General features: G+C 39.4%; 1 protein-coding gene across 12 annotated transcripts in view; it reads right to left on the minus strand.

Annotated features, from left to right (window-relative positions):
• Positions 1-20,919, minus strand: part of NPAS3 (neuronal PAS domain protein 3) — a gene marked incomplete at both ends in the record, with an annotated part of 867,736 nt that overhangs the window by 239,438 nt on the left and 607,379 nt on the right. For all 12 annotated transcript variants that reach the window (XM_082647980.1, XM_082647981.1, XM_082647979.1 and 9 more), the window contains one exon: positions 4,859-4,948. In XM_082647980.1, the coding sequence (XP_082504106.1) occupies positions 4,859-4,948 (90 nt within the window). The remainder of the gene's footprint in view (positions 1-4,858; positions 4,949-20,919) is intronic.

The following is a 20,919-nucleotide window of genomic DNA, read 5'->3' on the forward strand; positions in this document are numbered from 1 at the left end:
CCATTTATATCCCCTGGTTAACTGAGACCCATGTCCTCTGCCTCTGGCAAATAAAATGTTGAATTTCACATCAGCATTTAAAAGAAAATGCAGGATTTGAGGATGGATTAGGGAAAGCTGATTCAAAAGCACATAAACCATCAAACTATTTAATGCTATTGTAAGTCCTGGATGCCAGAACATCATTGCCAAAATGATCTTTGGCATACCAACATCTGAGAGAAGAATCTTCTGCCGGCTTATGCGATTGGCGATATGTGTGTTCATGGGTCATTATAGCCTTGTTCTGAATGTGGACTCCAATGGAAGCAAATCGATATGTCATAATCCATATATTAGCCTCCACAGAAATTGTATTTGAGATTTATTTTAATATTTCAGTCCCAGAAGAACTTTCCTTTCCTTATGAAGTGATACTTCCTTATTTTTATTTTTTTAGTTTTTTCAATGCACCCTCTAGCTGGGCTCAAGCCCTGAATCACATGAGCATGTTGGGACAATGGCTGCCCTTTGAAGCACTGGGCTTGGCGGTGTACCAAGAACAAGTGTATTTACTGTTTTCTCATACCATTGAGTAACCCGCTGTCCAGAACATTCTGTGTTGAACATTAAAAATGCTCAGCATCAGTTGGATAAAGTATTGGATTTAGACAATGTCTACTGTAAGAAACTGGGTGTCAGGTGATATAAAAACTACAACTACCATGCTGGGTATCTAGTTGTTAAAAACAGGGTATACGCTGTTAGAACATAATTGACTGTTACTGGAATACTGGGAAGTTGGTTGTTAAAACACTGGCCATCACTGAGAGAAGCCCAGGCATTCTGAACATTGTGCAACTGTTATTTTTTTTTTTAACTTTTTATTTTATATTGGAGTATAGCTGATTAACAATGTTGTGATAGTTTCAGGTACACAGCAAAGCGATTCAGCCATACATTCCTTATTTTTGATGGTTGGCTATGTTTCTCTTTTTGCTTTGGTTGCCAGGAAGCTCATAGGGAATTTTGACACTTTATCAGACCATTTATATCCCTTCTTATAAGCCTTTATTGTGTTCTCCTACTACGAGGTAACAGATTACCTACTTTTATCTTTTTTTCCCTTAGACCCTAGTTCTATTTTGCCATTACTTTTTATTGTATATGTTTATGTAAGCTATTTCCTTTTTGGAAAGAGGAGGCTATAAACCAACAAATAAATATTTCTGTAAGCTTTAAATCCTCTATGGAAGTAGAAATGCTTTTTATTTACCATATAAAGTATCTTTTGGATTCTTTGGCGATTGAGCCGCTTAACACATTGGAAGAGGTTTCATAAAAGCTGGCTACCATCATGCCGCATTTTCAGTATTAGGGAAACCACTCTGTTTTCTTTGTTCATTTTTACTTTTGCCTATTCCATTTTAAGTAAAGAGCAGAGTTGTCTTTAGCAGCTCTGGACACCATCACCAGATATAAAAAGTCATTTAATCTCCATGCAAAGCAAACTCAGCAATGATATTTGGGTTTCTTCCTTTAAGATAAGGTCTCATAATGAGTACCTAGGAGTCATTTGCACCCAGGGATGCAAGTCAACAGTGCATTTTTCTACAACCTGAAACCATATCTTGGGTGTTAAATGATTATGCCTGGCAAAGTCAAAGGGCTGCTGAAGATGTATCATCATAGAACGCTTCATTCCTATCATCATGACAATATGAAAATATCTTAGAGAAAATAAGTGGCAAGCACGCATCCTAGACACCCGGAGTTCCACCCAGTAAAAACCTGCTCTGGTTGTCTCTGTATTCATGCTACACAACTGAGCTGGGTAGAAGCTTCTCTACTGAGGTTTCTCATGAGCCAAAAAAGACTCCTAATTCTTTGAGAACATAAGCCGTTTCAAAGCCACCATATTTATTTACATGTTGAAAGAAAATAAAACTGAGAAAGATACATCTTGAGAGTTACAAATGCAGACGCGGCTATGCTCTAACAAAATGACACGTTCGCAGTATTCTTCAACAATTTCACTGGATACGATGATACAATTACACATTTTCTTGATTTAATGGCACTGTTTAAAAAGGTAAGAAGGGACAATAACTATAGAGATTGCTTATCACTGTCTAGAATTTGATGGAAGAACCACTGAGTCAAAGTTGTAGGACAAAAGCAGAGTGTTTGGTTTGCACTTAATTAAGGATGTGTGTGTGTGTGTAAAAGATTAAGGAGGTACTTAATTGAATAACTTTGAGTACATTTACACTGTATGTCACCAGTGAGCAGCCCATACCCCATAATTGAAAGAGGGCACTGAAGAAACTTGGGAAGAGTTATGTCTCAGGACCCCCAACTACCTTTTTAGAACTTAGAACATTAATTGGGTTGGAAAACCTTTCCCAAAGTTTTAGCATAGATTTTCCCCCTCATTCTTTAGGCATTTCAAAACACACCATGCCCTATCAAATTATTTCCATGTTAACCCAGAACTATTTCTAAATTTGTTTAGAACTCCAAATACACTCATTGGTGTATGCAAAAATCACTTTGTAGTGATTTACCCTTCATCATTTCAGTTGCATAATGCCTTCAGATGAAGACTTCTGTCCCGTACCACGCGGCCTCTACCTGCGCATTGGACCCTTTGGGCGACACTGGACACAACCTCCACAGAGGGCAACAGCCCATTGTGGCCAGCGTCTACCCCTGGGCGAGTCAAGACGCTGACTATTGATATGCACTTTACAACCCATCCCATGCAAAGGTGGGGAAGGACTGCACGGAAGTTGCCAGCTACTCTACCATGTCTGCACAGCTGCTTTATTCTATGGAAACCTCAATGATTTGCCTCAGATTTTAGGAAAAGACTGACTTGACGCCACAGTAGAGAAGCAGTGGAATCTATTGCTTTTTAAGGAGAAACCAGCACAGGGTTAAAGCCAAATTTTTCTTGAACAGATGATATTTCAGATGGCCACACTATTCCAGATGCATCAATTTCCTTGAAAATCCAATCCATATATGTGCATATGCTGTGCTGGCAGGAGGACTGACTGAAATGGCCAAGACCCAAGAGCTAATATTCTTTTGGCCAGAATAATGCAATTATTATTTTCCTAGCTATCACTCTAAGCATACAGAGCCATCTGTTATGCAAAGCAAACGTACACATCTCAATTACAGAAAATGCAGTTGCCTTGACAGAATTTGCATTACAGCACTAACCAGGGCTGTAAAATGTGTTTTGAGCGAGTATATAATGGATGCTTTTCGGGAGTTCCCTAATTAGCATTTACCTGCTTAAACTAATTATTCATCCTTCTTCTTCACTGGCTTATTAAACTTTGTTGGATAGTCTGCACAAAACAGATGAATACGGGCATTGCGGAACAACAAACAGTGGGGTTTCCAGTTCTGTACAGTATTAATATGGTGGCGCACCAATTTCAACACTGGAGATTCTCAATTCTAGGTCCCAAACAGATTAAGACAAGGCTTACAGTCTATTAAAAGCCATTAGAAAACCAGAGATTTCAACAAGACGCAAGAATACTAATATCGAGTTGACGGTAGCCCAGCTTCTATCATTTGGTTTGCTCAAGTTTACATAAAATAGAATTGCTAGATACACTACAGCCAATAGCTTGCATGTCCTTAAAGGAAGAGTTAATGGCCCCCTGCTTGGATTCTCAAAAGCAAATAATTAAATTTGGCAGTGTTTCTCCTCCTCCCCCAACCCTCCTCAAATGCCAGATATGTCTCTCTATTATTTCCCAATGTCTTTCTTGATTTAGCTATTACCCAGCAAACTCACTAACGGCCAAAACGTTCCAACCATGCTGGCTGCCTCCTTAGAGCAGTGCCAACTCTCAGAAGCCGTGAGTTTAGGGTGCGTCCTGCCTAAGAGGAGAGAGACAAATCTTATCTCCATCTTTAGCTCAAAGGGGAAACTGAATGAGAAGTAGATTATCCAGCTTGGCAGATCATCACATACATACAAAATCCCTCCCACCGAGGCTGTGTTTTTCTCGTGCCAAACCACCAGATGAAAAGGGTCGAGCTCAGCCAATCACCTGTGTGGGCACAGATACCCAGATGTTTAGCCTTTTTATGGAGAAAACATCTGGATAATTAGTGGAACTGCAAACTTTTCTTCAGGGTATTTTGGCATTCTGTAGCTGCAGCCTGTGTCTGGGAATCCAACGAAAGTCAAATTTTTGTGTTCCAGGGGAATCTCAAGAACTGACATCTAGGATTTCTTCCCTTGCCCCATCTGCCTCCATCTTCTTTTCTTTTCACCTCTGACAGACACATGTGGGTAATTAAACCGCAAATAATGAAAGATCATCCTACTTTATGAAATTGTCTTTCCGCATTAGGAAATATTTGCAAAGGCAGCAAAATACGTCCTTGCAGGAACCCTCCCTGCAACACATTTTAATGGTCTCTTTCAGCATTTCTTGACTCCAAATGACTCCCTGTCATTGTGTCAGCTCCCAGGACAATGCAGGGTCCTCCATAAACATCCAGTAATAGGACACAAGGGAAGCACTATTAGTGTGTCCCTCTCCTACCGGGCACAGAGGTTTCAAAGTTCAAAACAACCAAGGGAAGAAACTTCATTTGTTCTCAATAAATTAATAATGATCCTTGGGGGGTGGGGAGGGGGACTAAAGTTTTGAGCACAGGTTGATTCTGAACATTCCGAACTGACATACAATTTTCTCATTGACTTCGTGATCAGAGTCAGGTAGAGCCATTGAAAGAATAAATTGGGTAATTCACGCTAAAGAGAGTATCTGCTGAAGAAGGAAAGACATGAGGCTGAAGGAGCCTTCACAGCTGCTGTCAAGAATCAAATTGTCTTACTTACTTGCGAGAGGCCTAGGTAGATGGAGACTGTTTCAGAAATGTACAAAAATTTTCCTTCTTGATTTAGTGCAAATACAAAGCCATCCAGGGACTGCAGAAAAAAATAAATATATAAATAGGTTAATAAGTATACATCGTGGGGATTTAGTTAATAAGGCATCTGATGCAAAGCAACACATGACCAAATTTAAGACCACTTTTTCCTTCATGTTTAACACAATCCTAAGACCTTTACTGCATTATACACGAACAAATGAAAGGTCTGAATTAAGACCACAAGCTCTCCCTTATTCCAGGAACTTCCTTATGTCTCTGTCGTTTTGATCAAGATGCATTACATTTATACGTAAAATCAAGTCATGTTGATTTTATGAGATGTTGACTTCATCTTTTTGGATTCAGTAGTGACTGAGATTAAATCAGCATGATTATTAAATAGCTGAACAGGAATGAAAATTGTCATGGAATAAGAGAAAAAAAAGAGTTCTTATATGAAGAGTAAGTAAAATCGCCACTTGCACTCCTATGGACATCAATAATTTGCTAATTAATAGAGGATTATTCTCTCCTCACTCCCAGTGCTTATTGTGTTAGAACAAATAGGGCAAGTCAATATATTATGGGTGAATGTTTACAGGCTGAAGCCTTACAAACTGTAATCCTTGTTTTGCAAAACTCTGTATTAAAGTTTTATTTGATAGATCTAGTTTCTACTACAACTCTTGAAGTGGAAAGAAAAGAAGAAGAGGGGGTGGGGGAGGAGGACGAAGGATGCTGCACATCATCTGTAACTCCTGAAACCTTAGTCCACTTTTCAAAGGGAGGGCTTCATTTTCAGTTTGATGAATGGTGCAAATCATCATGGACTCCAACTGCAAGATACCACTTAAATTGAGAAGAGATTTGTTTTCAAATTCTTGCAATCCAAGTGCATTTTATATGTTCCATCATCCTCCTGTCTTGTGTTTTGCTTTATTCATTTATTTTTAACCAGGTAGGTTGCACAAGTATTGCTTGCCCCAAAAAAGAAGTTTTAAAGATTAGTGGTATTTACAAAGGAATTTGGAAATACAGGGAATCCTCACTGGGAACAAGGTATGGGGCAACATTAAACTAATGTCGTAATTTTTAAATATAGAAAGGTGGAAGAAGCATGTAAAATTCAGGTAGAAAAATACACTGCCTCAAATCTCAGGAATAATTTCAGCCTCTTAAAATACTGAACTTTTTCAGAGTTATATATGCATAACATACATATATATGTATTTAATATATATGTATATATTAAATACATGTATTTACATATATGTATGTATCGCTATGGGAATATGTGTTTGTGTGCGTGTGCATGAAATTTGGATTCCATGCTTCCTGATCTATTTTCACAGCCCCACCGGTCAGAAACTATGGGTAGCACCCAACCACCTCCTCTGATTTAGTGGCTTCTGAAAACAATTCAAAAGTCACATTGTATTCCTCCACATAAAAGCAAATTACACGATAGACAAGGTTTTGGTCAAGACAGTACAACAATAAGAGCTTACATTTATTAATTAGCTTACATTTATTATGTACTAAGCAGTTTGCATGTATTGTCTCTTTTAATTTTCACAAGCACCATTTGAGGTAATTATATTATTATCCACATTTTACATACAAGGAAATTGAGGCTTAGCGAAGTTAGGCAATATGCCTGACCCTAGCAAGTGATGAAGTTACGATTCAAACTCATGAATGAGACAGTCAGACTCATTCACTATACTGCCTTGCCTTCCACTAAAAATAAAGATCCTCTACTTGATACGAGTACATTAATGAAAAGATAAATCGGATAGCATTTCTGAAGTTAAAATATTTGTATTAAGAGGCAGCCTATAACTTCTTAAAAACCATCCCTTGTTTTTGAATGATTTGTTCCAATGATAGAATCCTACCATCAGGAGACAAATGAGAAATGGGATGACAAGAGAGTTCATAAGTCACTTCCACAAGAGGTCACCTGGTTACCTTTGCTCTGTAATATCTCCCTGGAAGCATCTAGAGGACAGGGAACAAAACACTGTCTAAGAGAACTGCATTCCTTATCTTTGACAAAACTGTCAAACCCTCTGGAGCCTTGTGAGAGCCAAACTTTCAAGCTTCAGGTGTGGTGCAATGGAAGCTTACTTGGAACCAAAAGTGCAAAAGGATAGAAGTTTCCTTTGCAGAAGTTTGGGAAGCATCTCATTTCAACATGTCTTCACCTCAAGCAAGACATCTCCTAAGAATGACTCATGAGGATTAAGACTCCCTCTTTTGACCTTCCCCAGGGAGAGAAGGGCTTGGTTAGGTTTTCCATTCAACCTAAGAGTCATGGTCTGGTATATAATCACAGAGAGCTGTGTAAGCCATCTTCTCAAACCCTAAAATGCCACTATCAGATTAGAGGGACACACAGAGAGAGATCACAAGGGAACTTCTATGAGGACAAGTGACAATCAGAAAGCTAAATGAGAGCAGAAGAAAGGATTAATGGAGATGGCACAGAGATGACCCCCTGTAGTCTAAACTCTCATTTTTCAAGTGAGGAAATGTCAGCACAGAGAGGCTAAGTGGCTGGGTAAGACCATACAGCCAGCTAGTGGCAGAGCCAGGATTAAATATGACGCCTCCCATAGGATTATTAAAGCACTGATGACATTGTATCATCCTGGTCGGCTTATTCAACTCCCAAGGAGACTGAATTTCTCCACAGCGAGGCAATGTCTTATTTATCTTTAGCCAACACTTAACAATTGTTCAACTAAGACTTAGTAAATCCAACTCTACCTCCAAGCCCAAAGCTCCTTCCCTCACATCACACGTGCTAGAATTGAGTACGAGAAATGCTAATTATTTCCTCCAAGAGTTCTCTTTATGGAGCTATTAGATTAGTTGCAGATTCTGATGCCACAGATGTCTAACATAGTCTGGGATAGCTCCTGACATTTGGAAGATCAGAGTTAGACTGGATCCTTTCATAGTCTTCCAAAATACCCAGTGCTATTCATTTGCCACTGAAACACATCCTTTACTTTCTCACTGAAAGGGATTATGATTTTTTTTTGAAAGTAGGTTCATATCTCATGTATTTACTAAAATACTAGAGGAAGTTTGGGCACCATAGCAGGGAAAAGGAATATCTGGAGGCTAAACATCTGATACTATTAAGCAGTGGCAATCTAAGAACTGGCCAGTTTTGTTTGGCAAAAACAGAAGCTTCGACACATGCTCCAATTTCCTGGTGAGATTAAAATGAGGCTCTGTCTACATGACTCAAAACATCCAGTCAATTCAATTAAAAATAGCCAGTCTGGTGGGGGGAAGAAACAACTAGTCAGGTAGTTGTTTGTCATTGCAAAGATAAACAAAACAAGTTAGTTAACCATACTGTTCACTTTTATGCTTATCATTTCAGTCAATTATATCTATAGTATGAGATGAAGATCAATAACTCGGTTATAATTACATTTCAAATAAAGAATGAATATGAAACCAGGTCTCCAGCAGGTTGGCAACGTCGCTCTTCGCGTAGCCATTACCTTCTGATTCAGGGTCATCTCTGTCTATAGTTAGCTGTATTTTGCTGCTTAGAAAATTTTTAAGAGTAGCATCAATATTGGTTTAATGTGGGTGTCTTAATTTTAAAAGGTGGGAGGAGGAAGGAAACATTCAATTAGTTAGTCTTGGGAACCAAATACGATTAATCTTAAAGTTTGGTGGAAATTTAAAAAATTTTGGGTCAAGAAACTGCTATATACTGAGCTGTTTCAATCACTGCAGGCTACCTTTTAATTTTTTTTTTTTTAAACTGCCCACTGTTTTCAACAGGCGCCAATTAAGATTCTGGGGTCAAAGGGTTAATTACATCTTCTTACTCAGTATGTAGAATTTTCTGATTATTAACTAAGGTTGGATTAAGATGAAAAAGAATCTACACAAATGTTAATGCTAGTCCCTCCTTGAGAAGATTTATTCTAAAGCCACGCTGAAATCTATCTGCTTTCCTCAAAGCAGATGGAGAAAAAAATCTTAGAAGAAACAGTAAAACAGACATTTTCAAGGCATGCGAGTGTCTGATTCATCAAGACAGCGTTCTTATTACTAAAACCAGTTCTTAGCCATCTCGACAGGGCTGTTGGGAGATTTTCTTTGTCACAACCCAGTAAGTCTACGAGGTATGTGTGCAGCAATAAGGCTTGGATACAGAAGTCAGGAGCTATAACATCTCTGAATAATAACGCCTGTAATTATAATTTATATCCCCTGACATCAGTGTAACACATAAACTGTAAGGCACAGTTTCTTAACCCCAAAAGCTGAGTGCCTCTAACAGTATTTGTCAAATAATGAGGCTATTTCTTTCCAGGGTACGAAACTAACTATAGCTTCATGATTGAAGGTATACTAATGTTTAATGCATTGTGCTAAATGGATTTATAGTCGTCAAAGTTGTTTTATCTCTGCTTTCTTTTTTTTCCCTGCATATTTCACTGCAGCCAAATTTCAGAGTGAAATCTTACTATCGTGCCCTTATAGAGACAATTCTCACGTGTAGGACTACTCTGAAATTAGTGGGTTTTTTCTACATTCCAATGTAGAAGAGGAAAAAAGAAATCACCCCAAACTCTTTTCCTATGACCTAACTCCAGTTAGAGTGAAGAATTACCAGTAGGCTAGGTTATTTTAATGACAGATTATTTTAAACTAAGCCTTCACCATCTGTTCCACCCCCTAATTATGAATGCAAAAAGAACATATTTCACAATTACATCAGTAAAAAAGTAAGATTTACGTGATTTAAATGCAAGTGTGTGCTCCGTGTCCTATGCACTATGCATCTGCGATGTTCTACTTCAGGCTTAGGCTGTAGAGAAAATACCCACCCGTGATAAAGTACAGAGTCCGACACACTCAACATTCCCTCCAAACCCAGTGTTTTTCATTGTCATGACATAATTCTGTTAGGACAAGAGCAGAACGTGAATTTGAGCACAATGCTTGCCAGCCATTAGATACGGGCATTCTATAACTGCTACAGTGGCTTTGCTGTCAACAAGGAGAGGCTGTGTGAGGAAATCCTTTCTGCAACCTGAGCAATGGGTGAGCATCATGAATATGTGAGCCTGCCCTTGAACCACGTATCTCCACCGTCATGAAAGAGTGAAGAAGCCAAGCGCAAAAGAAGCACAGTCTGGAAAGTGAGGATGGGGCTCCACTACTTATCTTTCCGCTCTGTTTTGGCAGCAGATAAAAGAGTTAGGAAAAAGCGTTTCTTACATTTTTTGGCCTTGCGATACAATAACACTTTGATCGAGCTCATTAAAATGCCATGTTGCCCTCTGATTGCACTCAGGAGGTGATGCTGTACTGCTCACGCACACACATGTGGACTCCCGGCAACCTCGAGGAGAGCCTGGGATGATGCCCAGAAGTGCCCACGTGTATCTGTTTATGGGGAAGAAAAAGTTTCCCAAATTTTGCCTTTGCAATCTGAGTTTTAACCATCAAGCACTGTGTAGAAACAAAAGCCTTATTCTTAGAAAGCATCTAAGAGTATATTTTCTCAAAGTGGAGAAAAGCACACATCAATGGTTGGGCTTTTAGTTAACTCTCAGAAATCTCTCAGAGCTTTCTGGCTCCTGTGTCTTTTCTTTAGTCCCCTCACTGGCAATGAGTCAATAACATGAAGGATGATAGAACAGGTTCATATGATTATCACATACCCAAAGCTACATGTTCCCCAATCACAATGCTAAATTGGATTAATTTGGTCAAATCTGACTATTTTCCCTTTAAAAAAGAATTCCAGAACAACAAACCTTGACACTGCAAGACACCTTTCCTAAGAGTTTCCTAAAACACATAACTCCAAACATCTTAGGTGAGAAAACAGTGCAGAGAGACACAGATGGCCTCTCTTCAGTTCTTAGAGGAGAGGTACCAGAATAAAAGGGGAGATGTTGAGCTAGTGAAATGTTAAACATGAAAAGAACAAAGGCATCTGCTTTCTGAGCAAGGAGATCAGGTTTTGCTTCTGCTCATTAAAATTCCATTTCGTGGAAGCTGTGTATCAAAGTGCTGACCTTTTTTCTCTGGGATGCTAGTTCAAGCCGTACATCCAGCCTTGAGGAAGGTGGATTTCTTGATTTGAACATCCATCCAAATGGACAACAGGCTCTGGTATAAAGACAGGGTGCGGCATTTGGTAGAACCACACGTGTCTGTGTCTCTGAGCCACAGGGGGCAACACGCAGACCCCACATTATCTGTGGCTTGTCCCAGGGGACTGGGACTCCACCTGAGGCAGAACTGACCATGTGCTCCTTCTGACTTAAGAAGAGGATCCCCACTAGCTATCCTAAGGCACAAATATCCACTGCAACGTTAAAATGTCTCCTTTTTGTGTATGTGGTATATTAATTTATTGAAACATAGGCTTTTCAGAATGCAGGAGCGAATTCCTTATTGTGCATCCTTCTCTTTGAATTCAGAATTCTCTTTCAAGTTAAAGGCGGAATTCCCAGGTCGGCAGGAGTAATAGAAGCGCTATGTCGTATTGGTCCCGAAAGGCCTAAAAATGGTACTGCTTTGCTCTGGCTACACATGGAGCTTGGCTCCAGGTGTCTTTCAAATTGTCTGAGTTATACAAAACAACACACACAAAAGAACAGATACTAATAACTGTTGGCATCCTGTGGATAACAGATGACTGTAAAATAGGGAATGGTCATAATACATACACACATATATAGATACATATATATATCAAATATACTATGATATATCATATATAATATATATGATCATAGCATATTATATTATATGATGTCTTAAACCATGCTCAGTTCACTCAAATATTCACCAAAGAGGAGAGGGAAGGGAAGGAAACTAATATTTGTTAGGGAAATTATTTAGCCCAAATGTGAGCTGGGTATTATTTAATCCTACGTTACAGATAAGGAAACTGAGGCTCAGAGAAATTAAATACATCGCCCAATGTCACACATCAATACGTGGTAGATGTAAGAAAGAAGGAACTTCCTTTTCCTCCTGCTACTGGGACTACCAGGTGGGGACTTCAGTTGTTTCACACCCCATCACAACTGCTAGGAATCTATGCTTCCTCCGGCATTTCTTTCCACATAAGTGAGTCTCACACTCCTCTTTTTGCAGTGTGATGCATTCAGAAAACACCTGTTGCACCAGGCCTTCCTATGCACCAGGCCTGTACTAGCTGAACGAAGACCAACTCATGAGTTATGTTCTTAAAGAAAATTCATCTGTGGGATCCAAGACTAAGAAAACGGGTAAAGTTGGAAATTAACTTTATAAAACAAAAAGCAGCAAGGCAAAGGCAGCTTAGGACACCCACCCTCCATACCTGATGGGTACTCTTGTCTGATATTACCAAGCTCCATACCTCTAATATGCTGTCTTTGGGTTGGAAAAGGCATGGATTAATGGAATTTGTACTTTTTAAGCTTTATTGAGATATAATTGACACATGAAATTGTAAAATATTTAAAGTATATATTGCGATGATTGGATATACATATACATTCCTCCCGTCTGGTTAATTAACACAACCATCACCTCACATATTTATCTTCCTGGAATTTGTAAATGTCCAGCCAAGAGACTACAGCCCTCAAGGAAATTCTCATGCCTTAGAGGAAGAGGCTAATGCCTAGAATAGAGAAGGGACCCCAGTTAATACATAACTGCTAGGAGAACCACACCTCCCAACGGGCGACTGCCAGGACAAGACTTGAGAACACACACCAGCAGGCCATGGAGCTGGCCAGCACACTAACCCCATTTCCTGTCCCAAAGTTTTTCATTTAGACTCAGAGTTTTTTCCTTTCTACACTATTTTATATAGAAGTTCATGTGAAAATAAGATTGATTTTGTAGAAATTTATTTTATAGTCATGTTTGCCTAAAAGTACATCCTCAATGATACAAGATAGACCCATATTGCTGTTTCTGTTACGGCTGATTATGACATGAACCGGACTGTTTACTGGGCAGTGGGTAACTTTAAAGAACAGGATATTTAAAAGAAAATGATAAAATCTTTGTACATGTAGTTCTTTAGGTAAGGAGTTTGTGTCAGAGGTAGTAACAATGATTAGAGAACGCTGTAATGAATTTAGCATATTAAAAGACCATTTAGAGACCTTAGATATTAAACTGGTACATTCACATATGAGTTTCATTTCAGGAAACACTTACTGATATCTCTAGGGAAAGGGTATTAAAAACATTTGTACTGAAAAGAACTTAATTGTTACAAATATAGTTGCCATGGACTAACTGAATTATGATTCCCCCCCACCCCCCCACCCCAACCCTGCAAATTTATATGTTGAAGCCCTAAACCCCAATGTGACTATATTTGGCGACCAGGTTTTTAAGAGGTAATTAAGGTTAAATGAGGTCATATGGGTCCTAATCTGATAGGACTGGTGGCCTTATAAGAAGAGAAAGAGAGAGCAATCTCTCCACAGGCAAGCACCCAGAAAAGGCCATGAGAGCACACAGCCAGAAGGCAGCCATCAGCAAGCCAGGAGTAGAGTCCTCACCAGAATCCAACTGTGCTGGCACCTTGATCTTGGACCTTTAGACTCCAGGCTATGAGAAAATAAATTTCTGTTGTTTAGGCCACCAAGTCTATGGTATTTTGTTATGGTAGCCTGGACTAAGACAGTAGTTTGGAAATTCTGGTGGGGATGAAAATGCTTGGGCCATGAAAACCTTCAGTGTTAATTTCAGGAAATCACTGTAACTAGATTCTCTGCTCTTTATTTTATGTATCATTCATGTAATTAATAATTAATTTTTACTAGACCCCCATTAAGCTATAAATATGATGGACTGCTAATAGCAGCATTCAGTCCCAGAAATCGACAATACTTATTAGGATTGTTTTTGAAATCGTTTTCAAGTAATTGCACCTATTCTGTATCTTATATTTACAATATTGATATCTTTATATTGGTTTTCTGTACATTTCAAATGCTTAAAGGCTACCTTGCTTCATTGTCTTAGCTCCATACAAAGCAAAGATGCATATTTATGTGAAAATCAATTACTCTGATGGAATTAGAAACCAGGTCCTGAATGATCTTGAGATAAACAGCTTGGTTTACCACCTGCTACGGCTCTCGATTGCTCTGCCAACCTTCTATTTTCATTTCACAGTTGGCCACTGAGTCTAGGTAAGAAAGAACAGCATACGTGCTTGTCCACAGAGGTCTCATCCTATTCAGGGGTCTAAAGAAATGCTTCTGCTTTTATCCCCACATGCCTATTGAACACAGGTGAAGCAAAAGGGATTGTGGATTTTTGTTGTTTTCTAACATATTTGCATATCTCCAAAGCATAACAACTAATGTCATAAGAAATCTTCTTCAGAGAATCTCTAGATGATACCCTTCAAAGTAGAGCAATTGAGTGTGAAATTTGCTAGCACCAAATTTGCTAGGTGTATATTAAATGACAGTCCAAATTTATACCATTAAAAGCAATGGTACTTGGCTATATATCTTGGCTTCTGCTGTGGTTCAATTCAGGAACAGAATGAAAGGACTGGGCTAGGCTATGAAGTTTCTAGTGTCTGTAATTTTGTGGGATAAAGACATTAGTAAAGAAGAAAATTAAATTCTGATATTTTCCACTGACTTTCTAAAGTGAAAGTTTTTAATATGAAAAATGAGATTGGAGTTTTCTTCCTGCTCCTGATCTCCTTTGATGACTATCGTGACTGGAAGAGAATTCAGTGCCACCACTGAAGTGTTACTCGTTATTTTATTACTTGAATTTCCAGGATCAAAAGATGCTTTACCCAAAATCTAAGTGAGATTTAATAGGCATCATGGGACTGAAGTTGTCTATAGAGAAGTATAGCTAATGGAAATGCAAAGATAAAACCTAAAGTGCCTAGCTTGAATGTAAAATCAGACATGTTACAGTGATTTGAAGAAGGTGAAGGATGTATCTAAACCATGGAAATGACTGGGCTTACCATCTCACGCCTTTCTGACCCACCTATGAGGCAGCAAAAATGACAGACCTAACTATTTTCTGTTTTTGCTATTTGACTGAGTCAAATAATCACTGTGAGTTTTTTCCTTTAAAATATGTTCCCAAATTTGTTTAAAAAATACTCAAAAATTATAATTCTGTTTTGTCTTGAAGCTGAAGTTTTTACTAGAGTAACGCATCATGGGTGTCAAAGGGCAAATTAGATGCAATACATGAACTGTCACTAAATGGTCAACTTTTCAGGAACAGATCTATTCTATACATTTTGAGATGCCTGGATACTTGGTTATCCAGGTATCTCCAAAGGTGCTCACATATGGTCTTATAATTCCCAAACACGGATGGATCATTTCATGGAGCTAAAAATGCCACCATATAAATTTCCCTGGGCAGAAGGAAATGTAAAAAGTTTTGGCCCGGATATAATCTTCCCTTTCCCCCTGTCCTGGAATGTTATCATCATCTAGGATCTTCCCCTTTCCTAGGTTCCTTAGTGAAGTTGGAGGCCGGTAACTGACATCCTAGACACCTGTCAAAGAGTGACAGACCTTGCTATTCTACTTTTTCCTAAGCAGCACATAGCACGTCAGTCTGCTAGGCAGGTCTAAGTGACTGTGCATTTTGTCTTGGGCTATTTGGCACGGGTGGCTACAGAACACCACATATCTACTTTAGCTCTAGAGGCTGTATCAACTAACACACCTGAGGAATCACTGGATAAAGTGTTTTCAGTGACTCAGGGCCATGTGCTTCACTGAAGTTATATAAGAGCCATAACGTTACACATCCTGCAGGGATTCACCATAATGATAACTGTAACATAACTACATCATGCATGATCTATTCAAAGGCACTGATGTGCCAATTTGCAGCAATTCTAAAAGAAATTTGTAGTTGGTCATATTGATAATTCATTCACTAGGAACCTTGAATCAATAGTCTCAGTCTAATTCTAATGTGCACAATGACCCATTTACCCACACTTTTGACTTAAATAGCTAAAGACAGGTTAGAACAAAAATAATTTGAAAATGGATATATTCCACCATTCAATGCATTTGATGAATGACAGTCTACCTCTCAATGACTATTGGACTTATTAAAATTCTAGTTAATCTACAAAATTTATAGTGGCCTCAACCATACAGCCCTTTAATACCTTCAGCCACAACCGTCACCTCCTACATAGTCATTCTCAACCTTCGATGTCAAAGACATCCAAATTGCCCGCAACAGTGGTAGGAAGGAACAATTCCAAGTCTGATTCTTCACTTGGCCTTCTGCCTGGTTTCTTCTAAGGGATGGGCAGGTGAACTAGTATTATTTTCATTACTAGGATGGTATTTTTCTTAGCTGTCTAGAATCCCAAGACTACAAGATGATCCACTTCCCATTTAAGACATTTTCTACCTGTATCTACCACATTCCATCACATAAGCTTGCAGACTTAATTCTTTAATGGAGAACTTCCTAATAATTTTGAAAGAAAGATGAATCCCCATTACAACTCTTCCTTAAACATAACTTACAGTGTAAGTAAACACCAACCTCCTCACGAGTGATAGTAGCCTGAAAAAAGTGAGGAAGTATTATAGAACATCACCTGGGATCACCTTGGAAACCAGTGTAGAGGTTTGGGATCAACAGCTTCAAGCCCATTTCTAGTTTTCATTTCAGCCCCCTTTTCATTTTTCCTTTCAGCCCCCTTTTCATTTTTCCTTTTTTCTCTTATTTCCTTTTATCTCTTTGCCTTTTACCTTTTGGTTTGCATTCTCCATTCATCCATTTAGTGCAAGAGATATTGATGGTTGTGGGGATGGTGTGGTGTGGTGGTCGGTGTGTACCATGCTTCTCAGCTACTGTTCCCAGCAATCCTGTTCTGAATGTGTTTGTAAGTGAAAACTCCCCTGGGCAGTAAAACAACCATGAAAATGTTTATATATCTGACTCACGGATGAATAGTGATTACTGACAAAATTTGAAGACCAAGAATGGCTCCAAATTTGTGTAGGCTAGTGTAAATTTTATGTGGTTGAATATTGGCGATAGATTCTTTCTGCCTCCAATGAGATTTGTTCATTTTAGCCTTGACCTTTTCCAACAAGTGAGATTTGTTTTATTGTCTTGCTTGGGGGCTTCTTCTTAGTAATAGGATGACCTACTTTAATTTCTACTTAAATGCTTCACAGGCTGGAGAGTGAGTTTCCCTAAAGGACTGAGCCCCTAAAGACTCAAATTGGCCTCTGTGTCCTAATGGAAGACTTTTATCCCGAAGCAAATAAAAAATATATTAAGGGTTTTACAAACACAACCTTAAGCCTTTATCATTTTCCGTATGTTCTTTCTGTTCTCATTATAAGTAATCGCACTTGCTTAAGACATTTGCTGCTCCTCTCCCCCAGATTTTTAACCCTTTTCTGGCTCTTTTCCGTCATGCAGACACCTTTCTCGAAAGTGTATAGCCAACATTATTTTGCCATTTCCTAAGAAGCACACAGACACGGCCTAATGGATGTGGCCTAAAAGCACACAGGCATGACCTACTAGGCAGAACTAACATACTTTATGTCGGCGCAGGTCTCCTCAGTTTATCAACATACTGAATCCCCACTTGAGCTAGTGAGACTAAGACAGTGTAACGGTACATGACTAACATTATTATCAATATTCCATAATGCAGTGAGGCCAGCCCTCTTCCATAATCTCAGCAAGGTTTAACTAACATACCCTTATAGGCAATGAACAAAAGAAATTCTTTCACTGATTTCCAAAAAGCAATTCTTCCTTATATTGGGCTTCTTTAATGCACTGGATTATGTTATCTCAACTAAAAATTTCAATAGCGTGACATGACACAAAATCTTCATTTTTGAGCAGGATAAGAACCTTTGTCCCCAAAGGTCTGCCACACAGAGTAAAATCTACGGGCTCTGCTGTGTATCATTTACGTTTGCTTCCTCAAGGCTGAAATCTTTTGGCTTCCAGGGACACACACAAGAGAATGGTGGGTGTCGCAAGTTATCCAGCAACTTTTTGAAGGAAATATGTTACCAATGTCCCCTTTCGATGTATTAGGAAGTTTGAATGAATTACACGAGAGAACATATAGGCTTAAACACTCAGGTGTGGAGAGATGCTGTCTGTGTTGGAGGACATGGGCTGAAGCATTAGGGCCCTTCCCGCCACTTTTCTGCTCTGCTCAATTGACAACAGGATGGCTGACACAGTAAGCAGCTAAAGTGGTTTAAAGAGAACTGATCCTTTCACATCTCTCTCTAGTGTTTCTCCAGGGTCCTCAATGAAAAAGCAATATGGGTATCATCCAAGTCCCAGGTGAGGCACCGGAAAGGGGGCGGGGGTGTCTGAGCCACAGGGACAGATTCCTGGTCTCATTAAGAGGTGTGAAACAGGAGACTTTCAGAGTCAGGGGACTTTAGAGGAATCCCCAAAAGAGGGCTGAGGAAGGAAAAGGAGATGCGTCAGGCAGATGGACTCCTTCCGCGCCCAGGGCGCCTCGATTACGATCACTGCTTAGAAGCACATTCCATAGCTTTCACCAGGGAGGGACCTGCTTGAATTCTTGAAAAATGCCCAGTGAGGGGGCTATCCTGCCAAGGCCATAGCTCATGGCTCAAAGACCTGGGGCTATGGAGAAGCCTCTCTTAATTCCATCTTCTAGTCGCCCTCAACATGAGAGGCATGGCTCTGTCAGAAAGTCCCTGGTCAGGTTCAGAGGGACTCTAAGATTTGGGCCGATGGCAGAGAAGATGGGACAATTATGGCCTTGTCTCCTCAATTCCTTCCAGGAAGCTAAAGAGCCTATGTGGCCAGAGCTGAAGAGGTTCCACACCCAGCTTTGAAATGAGCATACTCCAAAGTCTTCAAGAGGCAGCCTGGTGCAATAGAAAAGAACACATGAGCTTTGTACTCAAGCAGACCTAAGCTGTAACTCTGAACTTGCAACTTCACTGTTTTCTTAAATGAAAATATAAAGAATAATATCTATATCTTATTTAGTCTACTCAACAGAGGTGTTAAGATGATTAGAGTTAATGCACATAAAAATGCCATCATACAGTAGGTATTTAATAAATGGCGCCCACAGTGGTTATTATTTGACTTGGGATGCTGATTTAGAAAGAGTCTCTGCTAATAAGAGTGGTTTTCACCTGGCATAAGGAGAAATACACACTTGGAAAAAGAGGGAAAATGTACTAGAGGCAGTAAAATTAAATAAGTTAGATAAGAACTTAAAAGGACAAGCAAGAAGAGGACTCGGTATTCATGGTTGAAATAAGATTTCATCCTGCCCATAAACATTCTTCTTTAGAACTTTAATAAACGCAAGCTGGGAACAGAATATTTGTAAAGGAGAAAAAGGCTATTATAGAAGTTATCAGAAAGAAACACATTAAGGAAATATAGGGCGGGAGACTTGGATAAGATTGTAATGTCAGCAAGAAGTTGAGAAAGAAAAAACCCCATAAAAACAGGATAAAAATAATTTTACTTTCATAAGCATGGTCATTTAAAAACGAGAACTGTTCAAGGATATATCTATGTGTGTGTGTGTGTGTGTATGTATGACATTATATATACACCATGCTGATGAGTGGCAGACAGAATTTGTTGAGGCAGTCTCTGTTTTGGACCCTGGGAGAAGAACTTTACATTGACTAACCCAGTTCAATCCTCACTTCCTAACTCTGAGGTACAGGCACCCCCCAGAGATATTGTGGGTTCAGTTCCAGACCACCACAACAAAGTGAATACTGCAATACATCGAGTCACACAAAACTCTTGGTTTCCCACTTGCATATAAGAGTTGTTTACACTATACGATAGTCTGTTAAGTGTGCAATAGATTTATGTCTAAAAAAAAATGTATATACCTTAACTAAAAATCCTTTATTGTGAAAATATGCTAACTATCATCTGAGCCTTCAGCAGTTCATAATCTTTTTGCTGGTGGAGGGTCTTGCCTCAGTGCTGGTGGCTGCTGACTGATCAGAGTGGTAGTTGCTGAAGGTTGGGGTGGCCATGACAATTTCTTAAAACGAGACAACAACGAAGTTATCCGTATGGATTGACTCTTCCTTTCACGAATGATTTCTCTGTAGCACGCAATGCTGTTTGATAGTAGTGGGTTGGCCAGAAAGTTCGTTCGGGGTTTACAGGAAAACCCGAACGAACTTTTTGGCCAATCCAATAGTTTACCCATGGTAGAGCTTCTTTCAAAATTGGAGTCGAGGGCTTCCCTGGTGGCACAGTGGTTGAGAGTCCGCCTGCCGATGCAGGGGACACGGGTTCGTGCCCCGGTCCGGGAAGATCCCACATGCCGCAGAGCGGCTGGGCCCGTGAGCCATGGCCGCTGAGCCTGCATGTCCGGAGCCTGTGCTCCGCAACGGGAGAGGCCACAACAGTGAGAGGCCCGCGTACCGCAAAAAAAAACCCAAACAAAAACAAAAACAAAATTGGAGTCGATTCTCTTAAAACCGGTTGCTAGTTTATCAGCTAAGTTTAGGTAATATTTTAAATCCTTTGTTGTCATTTCAACGATCTTCACAGCATCTTCAGCAGGAGTAGATTCTATCTCAAGAAACCCCTTTCTTTGCTCATCCATAAGAAGCAACTCCTCATTGGTTAAAGTTTTATCATGAGATTGCAGCAATTCAGTCACATCTTCAGGGGCCACTTTTAATTCTAGTTCTCATGCTATTTCCACCACATCTGCAGTTACTTCCCCCACTGAAGTCTTAAACTCTCGAAGTCATCCACGAGAGTTAAAATCAACTTCTCCCAAACTCCTGTTAACGTTGATATCTTGACCTCTTCCCATGAGTCACAAATATTCTTAATGGCATCTAGAATGGTGAATCCTTTCCAGGCTTTCAACAGACTTTGCCCAGATCCATCAGAAGAATCACTATCTATGGCAACTACTGCCTTACAAAACGTATTTCTTAAGTAATAACACTTGAAAGTTGAAATGAC

Source organism: Grampus griseus (assembly GCF_964374135.1).
Source record: "Grampus griseus genome assembly, chromosome: 2".
Lineage (NCBI taxonomy): Eukaryota > Metazoa > Chordata > Mammalia > Artiodactyla > Delphinidae > Grampus > Grampus griseus.